Here is a 23390-nt window from a genome sequence, read left to right on the forward strand (position 1 = left end):
AAATGAAAAAGAAATAAGGAGATTCCAGATTGTTAGGTAGATGGATAATAAAAGAAACAATGTTAACAACACTTCTGCTGATTGGAATATTAGAGATTATTTCTAATTAAAGACAATCTCCTAATAGATAAGGATATTGAATGTTTCTTTAAGTGTTTCTCGGCCATTTGAGATTTCTCTGTTCAGAATACTATTTAGATTTGTACCCCATTTTTTATAGTTTAATGTATTTTAATAGCAAACTTACAGGAACAGCACAGAAGACAGACAACATTAAAAACATGTACTTGCATGTAGGACAACCCAGAAAAGTATAGTGAATGATGGAATCTACTGTATGATAAAAATGCTACAAACACCATTTAGTTGCCGTCAAAAAGAAATTTACTTATTTTAAAAAAAATCCAAATGCTGGCATTGTCCAGAAAATTTTAACAGGTTTATTTATAATTGTTATAAAGTTGAACTGTTGAAATGTGTTCACTGAAACATTTTGCTTGCATTAATGCTTTACATCTTGCATTTATATTAAAAATTCACACACAAATGAAAATGGAAAAACTGCCAATACCTGATTTCTGTCCCCTATTTTTCCACTCGCAATCATATACTTAGGGACCTTTTGACCCCATGGAAAAAATATCTAACATTCAGAACTACTGATAACAGGAAGAAGAGGAAAAAAAACTTTTTTGGGAATGAAATGATTCCCCTCATAGTGGACTCTTAAGCACGTTCTCCGCGTATGCAGCATGCTAGCTGGATATCTTTTGGCATAATTGTTACACGTTTGGCATGGATAGCACACAGGTTGGTATCTTCAAAAAGGCCAACCAGATAGGCCTCACTTGCCTCCTGCAAAGCACCAATAGCTGCACTCTGGAAGCGCAGATCTGTTTTGAAGTCCTGAGCAATTTCTTGCACCAGACGCTGGAAGGGGAGTTTGCGGATCAGAAGTTCAGTGGATTTCTGATAGCGTCTGATTTCACGGAGTGCCACAGTACCAGGCCTGTAACGATGAGGTTTCTTCACCCTTCCAGTAGAGGGCGCACTCTTGCGAGCGGCTTTTGTAGCCAGTTGTTTCCTGGGTGCTTTACCACCGGTGGATTTACGGGCAGTCTGCTTTGTACGAGCCATGGTATAGGCACCTCCTTACTTACCCTCCTTCTCCTTCGGCTGGAGCTTGGCAAGTGAGAGGCGGCGCTGGTGTTTCTGTACCCCATTTTTTAAGTGGGATTATTTGGTTTGTTGTTGTCTAGTTCCTTGAGTTATTTATATATTTTGTAACTTTGCCCTCTGTCAGATGTGGGGTTGATGAAGATCTTCTGTAGGCTGCTGTTTTGTCCTTTTGATGGTGTTTTTTGCCTTATAGTTTCTTTTCAGTTTCATGAGGTACTATTTACTAATTGATGACCTTATTGCCTGAATAATTATTGTTCTGTTCAGGAAGTTGTCTCCTGTGTCAATATATTCAAGGATATTCCACCCTTTTTCTTCTGTCAGGGATATAAAAATCAAAATGACTCTGAGATCCCATTTCACATTTGTTGGACTGGCTAAGTTCAAAAACACTCCTCCATTGCTGATGGGAGTGCAAACTTGTACAGTCACTTTGAAAATCAATATGGAGGTTTCTCTAAATTAGGAATTGCCCCATCTAAAGATCCTGCTATACCACTCCTGGCATACATTCAAAGAATGCTCTATCATAACAAAAGGACACTTGCTAAATAAACTATTTTCACAACAGTATTATTAGTAATAGAAACTGAAAGTGACCCAGATGTTAATCAACTGAAGAATGAATAAAGAAATTTTGGTGCATTTACACAATGAAGAATTTCTCAGCTGTCATAAACAATGACATCATGGAATTTGAAGGAAATGTATGGGAAATAGAAAAGATCATCCTGGTTTAGGTAACCCATACCTGAAAAATCAAACTTGGAATGTACTCACATGTCATTATTATAGGTAGGTATTATAGATAGATATTAGCCACTAAGTAAATGATATCCATATTACTAGTCACAGATCCAAAGAACTTAAGTAATAAGGAAGACACAAGGGGGGAAACCCATGAATCTCACTGTGAAGGGGAAATAAAATCACAGGTGAAAGAGAACTCTGGATAGGTAGTTGGTGGGAATAGGAACAGGAGGGATTAATGCCAGAGGTTTCTGTCCCCCCTGGTCCTATAGCCACTCAGTCCCAAAGAAACACACAGAGCTCTATATTAATATTAAACTGGTTGGCCTATTATTTCAGGCTTCTTATTAACTCTTTCTCACATCTTAAATTAGCCCATTATTCTTGTCTATGTTAGCCATATGACTTGGTACCTTTATCAGCAAGGCATTCTCATTTTGCTTCCTCTGTCTGGGTGATGGCAGCAGACTGCATCTTTCCTCTTCCCAGAATTCCCCTGTTCTCGTTGCTCCACCTCTACTTCCTGCCTGGCTACTGACCAGTCAGCATTTTATTAAAATAATACAAGTGACAGGATAAAAGACCATTGTCCCATAGCACCCCCCCACGTTTTTTTTTTTCAAAACAAGAACTCTAAATCTACTATCCTTTGTTTAGGTTTTTGTTCAGACCATTATCCATAATGTCTTGTAACCAACACTCTATACAAAGATAAATATCAAAATCCCTTTTCTGGGATTGCAGGTACAGTTTTTCAGGATACTTCCTGCTTATTGGGGATGCTGATAATCTTATAGGGACCTAAAGAAAATTTAGAATTTTGATGAAGTCCTGACTAGAGAATCCTGTGAGGCTTGATCATCTTGAAAATGTTCTGGATATAGAACTCAGACATCTGGGCCATCCACTCCTACAGTGGGTGGGGGGGTCTTCTTTTATCAAACCTGATTTTTCTTAACCCAGAATGAATCCACAGTTTCTCATTTTCTGCGGAAACAAAAGCAAAAACCTCTTCTCCAAAGTAACATACCGTTTAACTTAAATTTTGAAGTCAAGGCATTTAAAATACATATGTTGGATAAATCCAGCAACATTTATATCCAAATGTCTTTTAGCAGATGTTGCTTCTTCAGCCATTAAATAATTCAGAGAGAACACAATAATATGCAGTATCCAGCATGTCTGTGTATTTCCTTCTTTACGTGGCTTTATTTTAAACTCTATTTCTTTTATTTTTATTTTTAGTTTTGGGTTTTTGAGAGAATGTTTCTCTGTGTATCTTTGGCAGTCCTGACACTCACTCTGTAGACTGGGTTGTCCTCGAATCACAGAGACCTGCCTGCCTCTGCTTCCCAAGTGCTGGAATTAAAGGTGTGTACCACCACACCAAACTATTCCCTTTCTTTCTTTTTTATATTTTAAGGACTTTATCCTTTCTCTTTTCTCTCCCAAGTCTACATATATTTTTGACACACTGTAAACCTTTTAGAGGTTTTCTTCATCTGAATCTGTCTTTACTGAGTATTTTTTTTCTTTAATTTACCAAGCAATATGGCTAGGCTTAAAGCTGTGGCTTTGATGGCTGGATCCACCCCATTTCTTAGCTTTCTAAGAGTCTAGCCTCATGGCAGAGGTACCAGGTGAAAACATATTTATTGCCACAACTCTGTGGCATTTTAAGGTCCCTGACACCACCAAGCAGCATGCTATTGGCAATTCATAAACATCGTTTAAGTGTTTGCTGGTGGTTCCTCTTAAAACAGCTGCAAGGTTTTTGCAAATAAAGCTAAGTCAGGAAGTCTATTTTAAAGGAGTTGCAGCATGTTGCCAGCAAGAAGAGCCCACCTTAAAAAAAAAAACAAACCTGCGGCTAAACTGTGTTGTGTCTTTAATTCCTTTCCAGGCTTTCTCTTATTTTACATGGATTTAGTCAGCCTCACGTTAGTATGTCAATTTGTTGCCAGAGGTTTCTGTCTCTCCCACTTGCTCCAAAAGTTGGGAGCATGGAGGTGGATGTCGGGTGGGAGGAAGGGGAGAAAGGGAGAGAGATGGAAGAGGGAAGAGTTAGGGAGAGCTGCGGGGAGTGGGATGGATGAGATGGAGGAAGGACGGATATGGGAACAGGGAAGAAGATATCTTAATTAAAGGAGCCATTTCGGGGTTGGCAAGAGGCTTGGCTCTAGAGGGTCTAGAGGGGTTCCCAGATGTCCATGGGGATGTCCGCACCTAGGACCCTCGGCAGTGGAGGAGAGGGTGCTTGAACTGGCCTTTTCCTGTAGTCAGACCAATGACTGTCTTGAATATCCCCATAAAACCTTCATCGGGCGACAGATGGAGATAGATACAGAGAACCACATAGGAGCACTGGACTGAGCTCCCAAGGTCCAGTTGAAGAGCAGAAGGATGGAGAATATGAGCAAGGAAGTCAGGACCATGAGGGGTTGATCCACCGACTGAGACAGTGTGCCTGATCTAATGGGAGCTCACCAAAGCCAGCTGGACTGGGACTGAATGAGCATGGGATCACACTCGACCCTCTGAATATGACTCACAACTGGGACAGACTGAGAAGCCAAGGATAACAGCACTGGGGTTTGTCTCTATTGCATGTATTGGCTTTTTGGGATACTATTCTTTTTGGATGCACACCTTCCTATGCCTGAATGGAGGGCGGAGGGCCTTGGACTTCCCACAGGGCAGGGTACCCTGCCCTCTCTTAGGACTGGATGGGGGGAGGGTGAGTGGGGGAGCGCGGGAGAGAAATGGCAGGAGGGGAGGAAGTGGAAATTTTGAATGGTATTATTTATAAAGCAATAAAATGAAAAAAGAAAAATATTATTATTTGAGACTGCTTCTTACCTTAGGCTTCATTTAACCAGCCAGCATAAGCCTTAAGGGCTTTTTTTTTTTTTACAAATATGTGTCATTGTGATTCATAGAAATTAATTTTTATCTTATCTTTAAAAAAGAGGTGTGCAACCAGGTTAGAAACTCCTATGAGAAAAATTATCTAAAATTATGTTATATAAATGGTCAATATAGAAATAATCCATAGAGAAATAGAAATTCTACCAAAAAAATGGAACTAAAACATTAGACCTCATATAAATTCACTAAAGTAAGAAAAGTTAAATCTTTTTTTCAGTTTTGAGAAATGTTTTAAAATTTCCAAGTTGTACGCATTGGCTTTCTGCTGATGTTTGAACACATCCCCTTTGATCCCCTTTGTCTTACCCCAGGACTCCTTCTCATTTTACATGACATTTCAAGAAACTATTTGAAGACTCAACTTCTCCCACACCCAAACCTCTATTTTTAGTTTCTGTTCTTTTTAAAAATATAGAAAGAATGCTTGGGAATACAGAGGGTAATAGCTCGGGAGAGTGGAGATTGGTTTCATTTCCGTCATCAGTGAATCCCACGAGGCAGCAACTAATCTGTGCTCCATTCACCCCACGGTGTGATTTTAAACATTCCTAAGTGACAGTGCCCCCAAACCCCATCAGGGTAGCTCTCTTGCAATTACCCAGAGTCTCTCTGTTGTGGAACAGAAGAAAGAAGGTTACAAAAGTGTTCTTCACTAATGTGGGCTAGCTAAGAAGGATTAAACCCAGTCCTTATTCACCAAGGTGCCTCTGGGAGATAAGAAGGCCATACATATGAGAAGGATACTCAGTAAGTAGTGTGTGTTGGTGTTTCTGTGTATATATGTGTGTGCCTGTATGATATATATATATATATATATTATACATATTATATATTTTACCTATCATAGCATCTAGGAAGTTTTATGTTCATCTGCTTTATTCAGTGATGCCACCTCTCAATTATTCCCTTGGAAATATCTATATAGCATCAGGTGCCACAAATAAGGCTTGCTAGTGAGAATAACAATACAAAACCATAAATTTTGGTTTTTGCTTTTTTTCCTTTAAATTTTCACTCATTTCATAAATGTTTCTCAACACCTATAATGATACAGACTAGCACAGTGAGCAAGGCTGCTGCTCATACAACAGGAGCTCATATCTATCCGCTGTTAGATACCCTAAGCTTCAAGGGTCCAGAAGTTAACAACTCTTCACCTTTACGGTTGACTTGTTTACAACCAGTAGCTAGGGGAGTTGATGTGAGGTGCAGAAAGTTGTTCAAATTGGCAAATTTTAAGTTTTAACCCTTCCTAAGTTGTAGTGATTATGAGACACAGATTTTATATGTATTCCTATCAAGACCCAATATACAAAGCTTCACATACCTAGGGTGGCAAAATATCCAAATACATCTTTGTTGGCAATTATCTCCTCTCTGGCGCTATACTCTTGTTAGTGGTTACTGTAATCACATTCAAAATGATTTACATTAAACCCATCCCTTAGATTTTTGTTCTAAGAAACCTAAACTTAAAGAAAGCCAAGTCATGTAACTTTAAAGGGGTAGGAATTGTGTTAATAAATCAATCAAGAAAGCTTCCAGTGAATTCTATGACTATGGAAATGCCCATGTTGTCTTGAACAAAAGAAGGGGAAGGAATTCTGGTTGTGGGAGAAGACCACATATGGAACTTATCCCTGAGCCAAATTGTGAAAGATGAGATTAAGTACGGGGAAAAAAGAAAAATTGTTCGACAGGAGAAAATTGCCCGTTCTTCCCCCATCTTTTCCTTTTTATATATTCTTTTCTCATACAATATGTCCTTACTTCAGTTTCCTCTCTCTTCACTCCTCTCAGTCTGCTCCCTACTTTTGCTCTCCCCCAGTTCCTTTGTTTCTCTTCAGAAAAGAGAAGGATTCCCAGGGATATCAACCTAACATGGCATATTATTATGTAATAAGACTAAGCAGAAACCATCCTATCAAGGTTGGACAATGCAACTAGTAAGAAGAAAAGGGCCTGAAGAACAGGGAACAGAGTCTGTGACACCCCCATTCCCACTGTTAGGAGTCCCATGAAAAAATCCCAATCGAAACAAACAGTGTGTTTGCAGAGGACCTAGCAGACTCATGTAGGCTCCCTGAATACCACTTTAGTCTCTGTGAACCCCTATGAGCCCTGCTTAGTTGATTCTGTGGGCTATGTTCTCCTGGTATCCTTGACCGCACTGGCTCCTACAATCCTGTCTCCCCGTCTTTTGTAGGGTTCTTCAAGATCTGCCTGATGTTTGCCTGTGGATCTCTGTGGCTGCTTCCATTAGCTGCCAGAGTAAACCCTCTGATGATGATTAAACTAGGCATTGATGTAGGAGTACAGCAGAAGAATTTCATTGACTCTCTCACTAGTTGTATTTCTCTCTCTCTCTCTCTCTCTCTCTCTCTCTCTCTCTCTCTCTCTTTCTTTCTCTTTGTATGTATTTGGTTCTACCCCACATAGGTCTTTGGGCCATCCAGCTTTTGGTTCCTGGCCATCCAAGTAGTCTTGGACACAAGCTCCTCCTCATGTGGTATAGGCTTCATGTTAGAACAGCCATTAGTGGCTTGCTAACAGAAGTTATACATTATTACCCCAGTACATCTTGCAGACAGGACAGGTTGAGATGATACTTGCCTGGTTATAAAACATTGCTGCTTCAGATTCCATATCCCTCAATATATATAGTCCTTGCTAGGATCGGTGGATTCCAGGGAGTTTCCACTGCACTAGGTTTCCACATTGCTCCCCAAGTGCCCTCCAACTCTAGGGGACTCTCCCAGCATTCCCTCCTTCTATCCCCTCTATCTCTACATCTTCCAGTCCTTGTGGACCTACAGTCCACTGATATATATTCATTTATAAGTAGATATTAGCTATTAAGTAAGGGATAATCATATTACAATTCACAGACAAAGAGATGCTAAATAACAAGAAAGGCTCAAAGTAGGAGAAGGAGGAGACACATGTATCTTCCAGGGTAGGAGATAGCAAAGAAATAGAATAGAAAATTACTGTCTTTAAATTAAAAAAAAAACTGAAATAAAATTCAGCAAGATTTGTGACATTCAGTATCCTGTCTTTGGAACTTAGAATGAAGTGAAATACTTTAGGTAGCAGCAGCCAGGAATTTAAGCAGATTAGCTCTCATGAATGACCTTGTATGCCGTGCTAAGGAGTAGGACTTTATCCTCAAGGCAGTGGAATGATATTGACAGGTTTTAAATAAGCCAAAAAGTGACATGATCAGATTTGACTTCTGAAAATCGCTGAGACTGAATTGTGAAAAATGGATTGGAGAGGCCATGACCTGAAAGAGAAACACCAGTTAAGCAAGTGCTACACGCAACCAGAGAGCTAGTGTTGTGCACATGAGAGATGGGGGAAAAGAACTGTATTCTTGTGTTATTAAGAGGCAGAAGGTACTAGAGTCGTGCTTTATTTCAGAGAGTTTGTAAAAGAAAATGCCCAAAGTTTTTAGTGAGTGTATTATTCCAGAATTGGAAGACCATTCAATAGCAAATCAGGAGGGTGATGTCATATGACAGCTCTCTACTTCATCTTTTATAGAGAAGATTTTTTCTTGTCTATTATTTGACACTCTATGGTATAGTAGGTGGTTGACTTCATTGACCTGGGACTTCAGTCACTTGGATTCTAAAACAATCTACTGGGTGATTTATTAAAAAATTTAAAACCTCAGTTTACTTATCATTTTTTTAGAAACTGTATTTTTAATTCTGTGCATGTGTGTGAAAAGGAAAGCAAAATTGACAAAATCTAAATTAAATTGTAAATGAGCACCAGGAATATATGAAAAAAGTCAACAAGGAGAAAAAGAAGAGTATAGGCAAGTTTAAGCAGTGAAAGTCGCTTCTCAAATAAATGTGAACTAACAAAACCATTTAAATTGCTCCCACAGACTTTACCCCTGAATCTTTTCAGCAACTTCTCATCTACTCCCCCTAATGCAATCATTGTTCTGAATGTTTGTACATCGGTAAGTGACATCAGTTCTAGAATGTCCCCTTGAATGGAAACATGAATTCTTTGCTTCGAATTTTCTTTACGAGGTAAAATACATGTGATATTTGACTATATTGCTATGAACATTTCCCTTTATATTTCTGAATAAAATGCTCATGTATAAATAAAATTCTGTTTATTTAATTCATGCTGCTATGATTAAAACCTTTTTTTCTATTTTAAGGCCATTACTAAGAAATCAGCTGTGAGTATTTATTTTCGTGTCATTTTGGGGTATACCATTTCAGGTATCTTAGATAAGTAGCTAATGATGGAACTTTTGGTCATACAATAAAGGCATGTTTGGTTTGCTTCCTTTTGTTCTACAGTTCTGTTAATTCACAGTTTTTTCCACCTTCTTTATGTAGGCATTTAGTGCTATGAACTGTTCTCTTAACACTGCTTTCATTTTGTCTCATAAATTTGAATATGTTGTGTGATCATATTCATTGAATTTTAGGAAGTCTTTAATTTCTTCTTTTATTTCTTCTTTGACCCATTGGTGATTCAGGTGAGCATTATATCCATGTGTTTGTGAGCTTTCTGAAATTAGTGTTGCTATTGAATTCTAATTTTAAGTCATGGTGATCCAATAAGATATACCAGGTTATTCTATTTTTTTTTATCTGTTGAGGATTGCTGTGTTACCTAGTATGTGGTCAATTTTTGAGAGGGCTCCATGAGATGCTAAGAAGAAGGTATATTTTTTTATGTTTGGATGGAATGTTCTGTAAATGTTAAGTCCATTTGAATTTTAACATCTGTTAGTTTCCTTATTTTTCTGTTAAGTTTATGTTGGGTGGGGTGTTGACGTCTCCAGCTATTAGTGTGTGGAGTTTAATGTGTGGTTTAAACTTTAGTAGTGTTTCTTTTACATATGAGGGTGCCATTGTATTTGGGGCATATATGTTCAGCATTGAGATTTTTCTCTTGATGGACTTTTCCTGTGACAAATATGAAAATATCCTTTTTTGTCTCTTTTGATTGATTTTAGTTTGAAGTCAATTTTGTTAGATATCAGGATAGCTACAACAGCTTGTTTCTTAGGTTTTTTGATTGGAAATTTTTTTCCCAACTCCTTACTCTGAAGTGAGGTCTCTCTTTGAGGTTGAGATGTGTTTCGTGTATGTAACCAGAAGGATGGATTCTGTTTTTATATCTAATCTGTTAGTGTTTCTCTTTATAGGTGAGTTGAGTCCATTTATATTAAAGAACTTTAATGACCAGGGATTGCTATTTCCTTTTATTTTAGTTTTCATTGTTGTTGATGTTATTGTCTGTGTTTTTCCTTTCTTTGGAATTTGCCGCTGTAAGATCATCAATTGTCTATGTTTTGTCCTTGGGTTAGATTTTTCCTTCTAGTACTTTGTGTAGGGCTGGGTTTGTGGCTAAGTATTCGTTAAATTTGGTTCTGTCTTGGAATATCTTGTTTTTTCCATCTGTAGTGTTTGAAAGTTTTTTGGGTATAGTAGTCTGGCCTGGCGTCCATGGCCTCATGTCTGCACAATGTTGACCAAGAACTTCTGGCTTTTTAATTTTTTCATTGAGAAGTCAGGTATAATTTTGATAAGTCTGCCTTTATATATTATTTGGCTTTTTTTTCCTTTGCAGCTCTTAGTATTATTTCTTTATGCTGTATGTTTATTGTTTTGATTATTATGCAGCAAGGTGACTTTTTTTTGGTCCAGTCTATTTGATGTTCTGTATGCTTCTTGTATCTTCATATACATGTCTTTCTTTAGGTTGGAAAACTTTTCTTTTGTGATTTTGTTCAATATATTTTCTGTGCTTTTGAGTTAGACTTCTCCTTCTTCTATTAATATTATTCTTCAGTTTGGTCTTTTCACGGTCCATATTTCCTGGATATTTTGAGTTAAGCTTTTTTTGGACTTAACATTTTCTTTGACTGATGAGTCTATTTCCTCTACTGTATCTTCAGTGCTTGAGAATCTCTTTTCCATCTCTTGTATTCTGCTGTTTATGCCTGCATTTCTGGTTCCTGATTATTTTTCCATATTTTCTATTTCCAGAATTCCCTTGGCTTGTGTTTTCTTTATTGTTTCTATTTCAGTTCTTAAGATTTAAATGGTTTCTTTTACTTGTTTGATTGCCTTTTCTTACTTTTCTTTATGGGATTTCTTGACTTCTTCCATTTTTTTCTTTGTCTTTTTCTCCATTTCTTTGAGAGAATTTTTAATTTCCTCCTTAAGGTCCTCAAATATTCATCTCAAGATATTTTTTAGGTAATTTTCTTCTGCTTCATCTCTATTGGGGTGTTCAAGTCTTGCTGATATAGAGCCACCGGCTTTTGCTGGTGTTGTGTTGCTTTTGGTGATATTGAATGTGGTTTTACCTTGTCTACCCATCTTTTCCTCTGATTGGTATAGTTGGAGCCGGGTCTCTGGTGATTAGTCTTCCAGGAGCTAGTGTATCCAAGGTTCAGATGGTTACTCCTCGTGGTGAAGTCAGGGCCATGGTTCTAGTCACCCTGGATGTCACTCAGCATTCCTGCACAATTCACTGGCTCAGGCCTGGTCCCACAGAAGTGGTTGCCATGGGTGAGTTCATTGGCTCGGTCCTACTTCAGCATAGGTTGCTGGCTAGGGCCTCTAATTTTACAGTAAACCACTAGAGCTCAACTTATTATACTATGGAATTTTACAACCCAATAGGAATATGTAATCACATATCCATCAAACAGTTTCCATTCTTATTTCTCTTTACCTTAGTCACCTAGATAGATGAGTTTCATTGTGTTTGGTTTCAATTACTTACTTTTTATAAAGGCCTAAATGGAAATGAAACTCCTGTGAGGATATGCTAGGACTGTCTGTTTTGTTTTTGTTTTATGCTTGCCGAGTCTCCGTGAACTACCTACTTAAGAGAACTATTCTTTTAATCGAGAGTGTTACACCAAAGGCTAACTGCTGGAAGAGGACTGAATTTGTTCTAGTGCAAATAATGCAATGCCAGATGGTCCGAGCCATTAAACTGTTGATTAAATACAATTCCACTGAGTAAAGCCATTTCAGAGAAGAGTTCAGGAGTGAAATCACATTTCAACTGCTTTCATTACAGTTAATGCTATTGGTTTTCATTTAACCAGATCACACATCTTTATCTTATCTCTTATTAATAAACCTGGATATATCAACAATGTTAGAAAAATAAGTAAGAGAATGTTTCTGCTTACTAGTCTGCTTTTTTATCTTTTTTAACACTATTTTGAATGAGTTCTTTTAACTGGAATTATACCTCATGCAACAGCAGTGATTCAGTGGCCTAAGAATTCCTGAACTGTACCTTATAAAAATCATAGTGCACACATTGCTCAATTTTGAATATATTCCTAAAAATATCTCTACTTCTTCAAGGACTTCCTGCCTTGTGTCATTATTAAATGCTTTTCAGTGAGACATTTGTTTAAGAAATATAGAAATGGATATATACACATATATTTCTAAATTATAAATATAACATGTTCAGTGTGTATGTTATTGTATGTTATTATTTCAGGGTTGACTAGTTATTAAAAAATTAAACAATGAAGTTTGTAAATTTGAGTGAAAGAGCAAGAGGGAGTAACATAAAAAGGGTTGTGGGGAGAGAAGGGAAGGGAGAATAGTACAAATTATATGTTGATTTAAAAAAATAACAATGAACATTATATAAGCCGGAAAGCATGGTACATGCCTTCAATTCCAGTATTTAGGAAGCATAGCTCTGTGAATTCAGTTCAGCCTGATCTATATATAAAATTCTAGGCCAGTTGTGGTTATATAGTGAGACCCTATTTAATATTGCAGAATTTCTGTGTACATAGTAACCTTCTAAATGGTTTCAAGAAAGTAGTATAAGGACATAACACTTTTCTTTCTAAAGAATGTTTTCATGTAGAGTGTCAATGAAAATAAAAAGACTGCAATAAAGAAATAATCTTCATCTAATAAAATATAAAATTACCTGGAGTTTTAAAGAATAGCTCTATGTTAAAAGCTCCTTCAATGCTGAATATGTGGGCACATTGGAAAACGTTTCTGCTAGTTTAGCTTCTCGTCTTTCTGCCAGTCTTAATCTTGATACCAGTTCTGGGCTCTTTGCCCTCAGAACCAGAAGGTCAATATTTGCATCTGATGTGTCATTGCCTATCACTTTAAAGGGACAGCAAAAACACACAGCTGTTGGGTCTGTATTTGCACATTAGGATTTCTAAAGATTTAGTGCATTTTGTCTGTTTCTTACAATTTATTTCTATTAGATCATCACTGGGAATTCTGAGAAACTAAAGGATGCCCGGGTACCTTCTCAGTAAAATATGTGAGGAAATCCGATTTGTACCTCATCATCCATATAATATTTAATTTGCATTGTAGTGTGGTATGTAAATGTGGGGAAAGCTGAATGAATTCTACTTATTTCTTAGACAATATAGTATTCAAAGAGAAAATAAGTCATTCAGGATCCAGTTCTCTGTGACTCTGGGTCTCTTTGTGTTACATTACATTGACATTCTTTTCCTTCCCAGGAGTAAATTACATTTGTTTCTATGTTTTCTCACACAATCCTCAGAGATTTCAAAAACTGTGATATTCTTAATATACATCTTTCAGTTCTCTATAAATTTGACTAAAAGGAGGTAAGAATCTTTCTAAATTGGCCAAGGAAAAACGTGTCTGCTGATAAGTGATCTCTCCAAGCATGTGTAGTGGACACATGATGAGATATTCTAAAACTGTCAAGGCAGACACAGGAATGATTAGAATAGGATTTCTCTGTGCCAAAGCCCTTCTTAAATAAAAGTGACAAGTTCTGACCGACGGGGAACGGATGAGTGGGCAAGCAGCACTGGGATGATTTCGGAAATCATTTTGTTTTTGTCAAGTAAACATTGGGAAGTCAAAGTTTTCCTGCTATATGACACCCGTAGGCAACATCATTGAAATGAAACACGCCATGTATTCTCAGAAGACACACATATGTGGCTCCAAAGGAATTTCTCTCACTGTTTCCCACTTTGCTTCTAGTAAGACTACACTCTGCTTTGCAATGCTCCTAGTGAAATCTTGGGCAACAGTGCAATTCCATTCGTGTCCCCAGAGTCTGCATGCTGCACAAGTGCATTTACCTGGAAAGCACTGTATCTTCTCAAAGATAGCATGTTCTTTCTCATAGAAGACCACATCTACCATGATTATTGTGGGTTTTGATCCCACGTCTATTAAAAACTGAGGATAGTAAGCTACTTTCTTTCTCTTTGAATATGTTACTACATATGGATAAGAAATGTTGTTATCTACTCATATCAGAACCATTTTGTGTAGTGCATTAGTTGTCAGACACTGGTGGAAATTGCAAAAGTCCATCTCTGTGAGACGGATGCATTCAGTAAATATGTTGACATATGACTATGATGTGATGACTTCTGGCTTACTTTACTGTGACTTTACTATAGGCAGTCATATACCTTTGACAAGATCTTTTTAATAATCTCCATTTGTACATAAAACATTTTCCCCAAAACACAGTCCTTTAATACAGGAAGCTTAAAAATGTCACAAGCCTCTGAACGCCAGCAGTCTGGAGTTAGCGTATTGGAACAGTTCCTGTTCATGGCTGCTCTCTACACTGGGCTGGGGGTGCACTCATCTCTTGCATATCAGTCTTGTTCTATTTGCACCCGGGAAGCTTCAGTTCCTTCCCATGTGACTCATATAAGCTTGCTTATATCCTGCAGACTTCTTTTCCTCAGAATAAGGGAGGGGGTGGTTGTGGGAGGAGGAAGAAGGGGAGAGGGAAGATAGAATGGTCACGGTGTATTAATAGAACACCTGAGAGTCACATACTACTAATTACATTATACCCTACTTGATAGAAGTAAAGCAGTTTCTATACTGCTTATTCAGGCTCCTATAATGACTATCAGAGAACCAACAAATGGACCTTTTGGCTTATCACAATTGGATTCAACTGTCATCTAGCTGTAAAAGCTATTGACCTGCTCCTATCACCAGGTCTAAGATAGTCTATTCTTTCTCAGCTGATAGCACTGAACTACATCCATGGATGTCTCTGTGAAGGCCCTGCTGAGATTGTCTATGAAGCCATAGAGATGAGTTTCCATTTTATGGATGGTTTTGATAGCATTCATGAAAATTTATAAATATAATGAGGGTATCCCCAAGCCCGCTATTTTTTCATCCCTGCATTCTCCAACTAGTGCTTTGAATGCTCCTGAGAAAGCCAACACATGCCAGAAGATATATTTTCACACTAAATACTTGTAAAAGTTTTAGCTTTTGCTCTCATAGCCAGAGGGAACTCTAAACGTTAGGTAAGGGAAAAAAAGCCTGTTTTTTGTGTGTTTGTTCATATTTTTTTGTTTTCTTTTGAACATACTATTTTCCCATTCTCTCCTCTGCTGGTAGGTGAAAACAATCACAGCAAAAGTATTATTTAACAAGGTTGCTTTATCAAAATGACATGCGAATTAATCTAGTACAAAGTGTGCTTCCTGGATAGAATGACGTTGCTGCTACCCTATCTTGTGACTGCACATCATAATTTATAAATAACCTTGCGCTCCTGATTTCATTTGATCTTCATAAATAAACTCTAGAAGAAGTAAAATTGGTATTAATCTCCTCACTGTAGATACGAATGGAGACACACAGGTTTTACGATGCTATTGCAGTCATATAAATATACATGTGAAATTGGATTTAAAATAGATTGGAGGGGCGAAAGAAAGAGGAGGAGAGAAGGAAAGAGAGACTCAGAATAGAGTGGGGCAGGATTCAAAGCATATGCCATCACTTCACATGGCAGGTACCTCTACAAACAGGACTCTTGAGAAAATATAGCCGACGCTCAATGTTAATAACGACAAGAAGAAATCAGGAAGATATTGGAAGGTTGGGAAGTCACAGAACTGTGGAAAAAAATTGAACCTTAAAACTTTCATTTCATACTGTGATTGCTGTGAAGCCAACCATGCTTTATCGCAGAAGAAAAAAATCATTGCAAAAGCAAATCAAAGGCAGAAAGATGGGCAGGGAATACAAGAACCAGGAATTTTTCCAATTTAGTGGAGGAATTTTCTCAGTGACTCTAAAGTTATGAAAGCTTCGACTGACCTGAAGCTTCCTCAAATACAAAATGCCAACCCTGTTCTTTTCAAGACTTTGGGACTGAATGACTTATATTCTAGCAAGTTCTGAAGTGGTGCTGATGTTGCTGCTCTCAGGGAAAGATGCTGCTCTGGAGAGAAGACCCCACGCCTTTCAGTCTCTATTTTTTTGTGGCTACTGGGCTTGCCTTACCTTGCCTTGATAGCTAGGTTATATTTAACAACTCTTGGTGGTTTCAATATTGACTTTACTTAGAGTAACCTTTCAATTTAGTACCTAGATTGGTTAAGACACTTTGAGAGAGAAAGAGAGAGAGAGAGAGAGAGAGAGAGAGAGAGAGAGAGAGAGAGAGAGAGAGAGCAAATATCTAATCCATAATATCACAAAGCATTCTCCATCACTAACAGCAATGTAAATATGTGTATTGAGTTTGATATGAGGAGACATGAGTTTCCCTGGATACATTATTTAACTTGTGTTAGTCCTGACTACTTCATTGACAAAATTGGGATTAGTTTCCCTATTTCCTGGTATATGGGGAAAAGTTAAATATAAGGTGTAATATTTGGCTCTTGTCATGTCTTTGTGCATTCTCTGAGGATTAAAAGATGCATTTATTTCCTAATATGTTAACTGAAGTGTTACTTTTCAGCCCTCTTAGAAGATTGTAATGACTCAGGCTGGTGGTTTCAAAAATCAGGACTCCTCAGAGGGTAAATTTTACCAATGAATGATGGACATAGGATTCTTTCTTTCCAACCTAGGATAACTGCAAAGGGTCACCTAGCTCTCGGAGAGTTCATGAACTGGATATATCATAGCTCAACATCTCCTCTTTCAAACTTGCTTTTTTCAATTCATAAACATTCATCTCAAAAAAGTCCTGAATGTTAACCTCTAAGTCATCATTGCTGATTCTATGGACTATGCTCCTAACCCAAATTGACAAAATTGGTGGGCAGGGGTTGGGAGCACAGGAGTTGGGGTGAGGTAGGGATAAGGGGAGATGGGAGAAAGAAGGGAGAAGAAGAGGATGGGGAGAGCTTGAGGGAATGGGATGGTTGGGATGGAGGAGGGGTGGATGTGGGATCAGGGAAGTATATATATCTTAATTATGGGAGCCATTTTAGGGTTGGCAAGAGACTTGACTCTACAGGGGTTCCAAGGTGTCCAAGGAGATGTCCCCAGCTTGTTCCTTGGGCAGCAGAGGAAAGGGTGCCTGAACTGGCCTTGTGCTATAGCCACATTGATGATTATCTTGCAGACTACCATAGAACCTTCATCTGGTGATGGATAGAGATAGAGACAGAGACCCATATTGGAGCACTGGACTGAGCTCCCAAGGTCCTAATGAGGAGTAGAAGGAGGGAGAACATGAGCAAGGAAGTCAGGACTACCTAGGGTGCGTTTACCCACTGAGATGGTGGGACAGATCTAATGGGTGATCACCAAGGCCAGTTAGAATGTGACTGATGGAGCATGTGATCAAACCGGACTCTTTGAATGTGGCTGACAGTGGAGGCTGACTGAGAAGCCAAGGACAATGGCACTGGGCTTTGATTCTACTGCATGGACGGGCTTTGTGGGAGCCTTGTTAGTTTGGATGCTCACCTTCCTGGATGTGGGGGGAGTTGTGAGGACCTTGGACTTAACATAGTGTAGGGAACCCTGACTGCTCTTTGGCCTGGAGAGGGAGGGAGTGGGGGTGTGGGTGGAGGGGAAGGAAGGGAAGTTGGAAGAAGGGAGGATATGGAAATTTTTAATAAAAATAAATAAATAAATAAAAAGTCCTAAGGGAAAAAAAAAGACTCATGAGACAATTTGCGGCTACAAGGGCAGCAATAGCTACAGTTCCTGTCATGTTCCATTTCCCATGCCAGAGGTTCCCTTGCTTATTGTTAGCAGCCCACTTCCACTTTATCTATAGCAATATCTGTAATTACTACAACAAATCCAAATCTAATTATTAGTTTTTTATAGAGTTTGTATAGTAACCTCAGACTCGGTAAATAGTGATAAATGTCTCATCTTAAAGTATAATCCATGTTTCTATGAAGTCAATCACTGGAATGTGGATGGTGGGCAAACAATGGATTAGTATGTTATAGTCCATTTTCAACACTGGAAGTTTAGATGGTGTGTACTACTTTAATCTCTGTTTGTGTCTGGATATTTAAATATCCGGTGTGGATGTCAGTGTGCAGTGGATGGGGGTGAGATGAGAGAGACTTACTGGGTGAATGTAGCCATGGTGATGAAAAGGTGTGATGCTGAGCAGCTCTCAGTAGAGCTAACCTGTGTCCTCCATGCTCCCAGTGAACCCCTTTTCTGGAAGCAATTTCGGCTTCATTGCATGCTTTTACTTAGAGTGTCTTTCCTAAGAAGGCGAAATGCAAATTTACTGCTTCCCACAGGTAAATATAGGCCTCGACTTAAGAAAAAAAAGATCATTTGAGGTAGATCATTTGTGGTGATATAAAAGGACTACACATTCACTAAAAAACATGTTTTATCTGTGTACTTTGAGTTTTGCAAGAACTGGCAATATTTAATATGACAGAATCTCATAAGGCTGACCTTAAGTCCCAGCCAGACACATGATGGTGTTCTGTAAGTTTTTTTCCCCTCAAATAAATATCCCTTTTAATAATAAGTCCAAAATGGTGTGGGATTGTTTTGCGCTTTATTGCCTTCTATCTCCCAGCATTCAGTTTAGTTTTTCCTGCCTAGTTCTACTTTGCCCTATCACAGGCCAAGTAAGCTTCTTTATTCATTAATTAATCATTAATTAATTAAAAAATCATTAATCAATAAAAGGAACACATATAGAAAAGGACTTCCTACACCAATATTCCTTCTACTACTTATTCTCTCTGTTGGCCAGCCCCACCTATCCTCCATTGCTTAGCTAGCTATTGGCCATTCAGCTTTTTATTAGACCAATCATGTGACTTAAGCAGAAAAGGTAAAACAAATGTGATACATCTTCACACAGTTAAACAAACGCACATAAAACAAATGCAACACACCTGTACACAGTTAAAGTAATATTCTTCAATATAAAGAAATATAACACATTTTTACATAAGTAAAGGAATCTTCCACAACATGCCCGCCCTAGGAATTCAAAAGATGGCACAGGATCTACTTGTCAAGTATTTCCTGGCCAACAAGCCTCTCCACCAATGCAAACAATTCCAATCAAACCAAATCAGAGAGAATTAAAAGATACCCAGAATTAATGGGTGCCAACACTCACTGGTGGCCCTGGGAAAACAGAGGTGGGGGAGGAAAACCACTGAAGAGGGAAAGGGGAGACCACTTGTTCTCTGGGTGGTAGTTTAAATAGTCTGTGGGAGTGGTCTTGACTTTCCCTGGGAAGGGGTCACCATTGGGGGGGGGTGCTTTCTTGGAGGTGGAGTCTGGCCTGTGGCCACTCCCAGGGGAGGGAGCTTTGAAATGGAGCTTTCCACCCAACATTCCAAAACTGTATGCCAAGGGGCTGGGGTGAAGCCCCCAATTGATCTGGAGTTATAGGCAGTACCAAGCTGCCTGGGGAGGATGCTAAGAATCAAATTCAGGTCTTCTGCAAGAGAAGTGCATATTCTTAACTATTGAGACTTTTCTACAGCCTTCAGTGTATTTTTAAGCCTTAATGGTTTTGTTGCTATTGTTGTTGTTTTATTTTGCTTTGCTTAGTTTTTACTTTGAAACAGGATAATATCAACCTAAAGATTTTTCAGATTCAAGTTCCTTTCCACGAGAAAATTGCATTCATTTGCCAGGATGCTTGATTTTAGATGTATTTGATATTCAATATTTTGTTCGTTTCACTTTGTTTTTGTGGTGTTAGGTACCAGAATAAGGACTTAATGCCACATGGGAAATTATTGTTCTTCTGAGGGACATCCCAGACTCTAATCTTTGAAATTGACTTTGCTCTCTGAAGTTTTAGTACTACGTTCTTTGTGACTGGCATCTGGGATGTATTCAATAAATATTTATAGACTGTGAAAAGTACATGCATGCCATGCAGATACACTTACTTCATGGAAATTAGGTTTATGTTTTCAAAGCAGAGGTTTGATACAATGTCATTTTGGATAGAGAGGCATCTTCAATGAACACTAGCAAAGCATACTTATGCTTGAAACTACAGGCTGATGTGAGAGAGAATAGGGTAATCGCTTAGAGAATGCAGCCTGACAAGATTTCTTGGGGTATGATGTTGAAATCAATGTCTAAACCTAAGAAAAGACAGCAAGAAAAACCTCTGCTTTTATACCCGTGTGTACGCCAACATTTACATCTGCAGCTCTTTCCTAAGTCACTTGTCATTGATGTGTGCTTACTGGCACATGAGAGAAGGGACGAGCCTGCAGAGAGTCAATGTTTAGCCACCCAAATTCATCCTTAACCATGGTGCAGTTGGGGAAGATTAAGCTTTTTCACAACCATCCTGAACAAGTCAAAGCTTTGCTTCTGTTTGATTGTTTATTAGGTAGAGAATTGATGTGGAGCCCAACTAGCTTCAACTCACGGTTTCTTGTGTTGTCTTCTTAAGTTCTATGGGTTATAACAAGTGTCAGAAGTCTTCTGTCCCTACTGGTTTGTTTTTGTTTGACACATACTACCTTACCACCCCGAATCCTTTAGAACTGCTAAAATGTCATATCTCAAAAATTATGAAATATACATTAATAGTATTTCTAGAAGCAAATCAGAACAGAGTGTTTTTGAAGCTGCCTTTTGAAATCAAATTCAAAATTCTCCTCTGAATAAAATTGTATTGGAGATTTTCCTGTGCATGTTTTTAAGGTTAAAATGCAGAAAAGTTTACCTCGTCCCCACTCATGACGCATGCAGCTCTTTCTATACCTGAAAACAGGGATGAGACTGACAGGAGAAGGCAAATGATAGCAAAACTTTTCCTCTAGTTTGTAATTAGGTCTACAATGTGCTGCATGGACAAAGACACTCTAGTCTCACAAATACCCGTCAATGTGCAGATTCCCACAAGCTAGGAAACTCATTAGTTAGCAGGAACAGGCCCTGAGATGGAATATGCACTCAAGCCCCTCAGCATGGTTATTAGAAAGATAAAATGATGTCTAGACGTGGAGGAAGAGAGTATTTATGCACTGTTGGTAGAAATATAAATTGACATAACTGTTATAGTAAACAGTTCGAAAGTGATAGTTGTGTAGCTGGGTCTGTTTGTGGGACCCCTGGCAGTGGGACCAGAATCTATCCCTGGTGCATAGGCTGGCTTTTTGGAGCCCATTCCCTATGGTGGGATGCCTTGCTCAGCCTTGATGCAGGAGAGAGGGGCCTGGTCCTGCTTCAACTTGATGTGCCAGGCTTTGTTGACTCTCTATGGGAGGACTTGCTCTTTTTAAGAAGTAGATGGACGAAGGACTGGGAGGAGCAGGAAGAGGGGAGAGATGAGAAACTGTGCTTGGCTTGTAAAGTAGAAAATTTAAAATAAATAAAATGCAAAAAGATGGTCACGCAATTTTTCCTTAATATCTTTAATATCCTTAATATCTTCTAGTCAGTATTGGTTTGAAAAGTGTTTTATCAGACCGCAAAAACAAATTTCTGCTTGTTTCCTTGTTCCATTTGCTTTCAACGGTGCTGCTATCCTTTTTACCCTATAGTGCTGTCTGCCTTTGGTAGCAGCGCATGCTTCTTAGTGGTAACAAAAAGAGTGGGTCTGTTTCGATGGATCCCCAAAATGTTAGGCTATGGCTGGTGATTGGTGAATCAAGCCTGTTAACATTCAGCGTTGCTATTAAAAATGTCTTAAATCTGTCAAAAAAGAGTTCATGAATGTATGAATGGTTTGATTATGAAAATCTCATAACAAATTTTTGTACAATAATGTTCCATTGTAAATCTTTGATATGTTTGTTATTGTGCTAATTATATCCTGATAGGGGTAGGGAAAATTTAAAGAAAAGGAGTTTAGAAAAGGATACGGTGATAACAGGCATGAGAGGCTGGGAGACATGTTGGAAACAGGTTCTGGCCACTTGGTAATGTAGGTTACAGATACCTTTAGATGCCACAGAATTGACGATACAATGCATACAAATAAAATAAAATAAAAAAGGCACACTTTATAAAGCCTCATGTAACCACAAGTCACGCTGTTTTCAGCAAATACATTGGAATCTAAATCTAAGCACTCACTCAGGCATTCGGGCCTCATCGGCTCACAAGAAAAACAGTCCCTGATGGCAAATAGAGGCAAGGCTACAAAACTCCAGTTTCTTGCTCACCCCAGAGGCCTTGCCTCTCAAGCACACCGTGAGCAACAAAATAATGCAGCACTGTGCTGTTGATTAAAGAGAATACTCTTCTCGTGAAGTCTGAAAAGCGGCCAGAGGCTCCTTCAAAATTAAAGCTTAAGTGAGCAGGGACTTCCCGAACCACTGTTCACAGAAAATAAATGAGCAGACGTTCATGTCACCCAGATTTTTCTTAGAATATACTAGGTACCTCCTAAGTGTTTTCTTAAAAGTAAATATAGAGATAAAAAGCATTTTCATGTAAAACAAACAAAACTTTGCGATTTTTTTTCTAAAAGTGAGAAGTTGCCTACAGTTTTTTAGAAGTAATTCTTAAACCACCAGGCAGCATAGCAAACTAAACAACAGAACCCTGACAGCTGGAGCAGGAAAGAAAGGACAGGTGATGTCATCGTTAAGAGTTCAGGGAATATTGGGAGACTTATAGAGAACACAGAACAGTCAGGATGTGGAATGGGACCTCAAAATGACTTAAAAAGAGTGTACCCTTAGCCTAGTGTAAAGACACTCACTGGAAATCAGAACCCTTGGGTAGCAGAGGCAGGAGGAGGAGGATTGGCAAGACTTAGCAGCCAGTCTGGATGAGTTGGTATCTCAAAAACAGAATAAGCAAAGTACTCCCCTTCAAGGATCAGAAGTGAATATAAGAATGACAGTTATCTTGGGAACCTTTTCCAGTCTGATCTATCTTGAATCCTAATAGAAAACACAATTTAATGTGTCACTATTTATATAGAATTTTAAAAAACATTACTTGGCATGAATAGGACACTGGGCATTTGTTCTCTTTGCAAGGCACTGGGAACAATTTACATTAACTATACTACTCTCAAAACAAATCTATCAGAGAATTGTAGTGATGATTTTCTAAGGTGGAGGAGAACCTCCAAATAGTTTACTGTGGTAGCATGGTCATTCATGTTTGTAGATCAGAGAACTGAAGCTCAGAGAAGGCCACACGCGTGTCCAGATTTGAACAACTGTTTATTCCGGCTCAGAAACCTGGTAACTTAGTTCAACAGCATTTGGAAAAAAAAAAAAAAAAAAAAAAAAAAAAAAAACAGGGGCATAGACAAAGAGACTCTTCACA

General features: G+C 38.4%; 1 protein-coding gene across 1 annotated transcript; it reads right to left on the minus strand.

Annotated features, from left to right (window-relative positions):
• Positions 1-417: 417 nt before the first annotated feature.
• On the minus strand, positions 418-1137 carry LOC119812276 (histone H3.3A-like). The gene has a single exon (XM_038326825.1). It carries the CDS (start codon positions 1135-1137, stop codon positions 727-729), a length of 411 nt encoding a protein of 136 aa, XP_038182753.1. The 3' UTR covers positions 418-726.
• Positions 1138-23390: the final 22253 nt, after the last annotated feature.

Source organism: Arvicola amphibius, chromosome 4 (genome assembly GCF_903992535.2).
Source record: "Arvicola amphibius chromosome 4, mArvAmp1.2, whole genome shotgun sequence".
Classification (NCBI taxonomy): Eukaryota; Metazoa; Chordata; class Mammalia; order Rodentia; family Cricetidae; genus Arvicola; species Arvicola amphibius.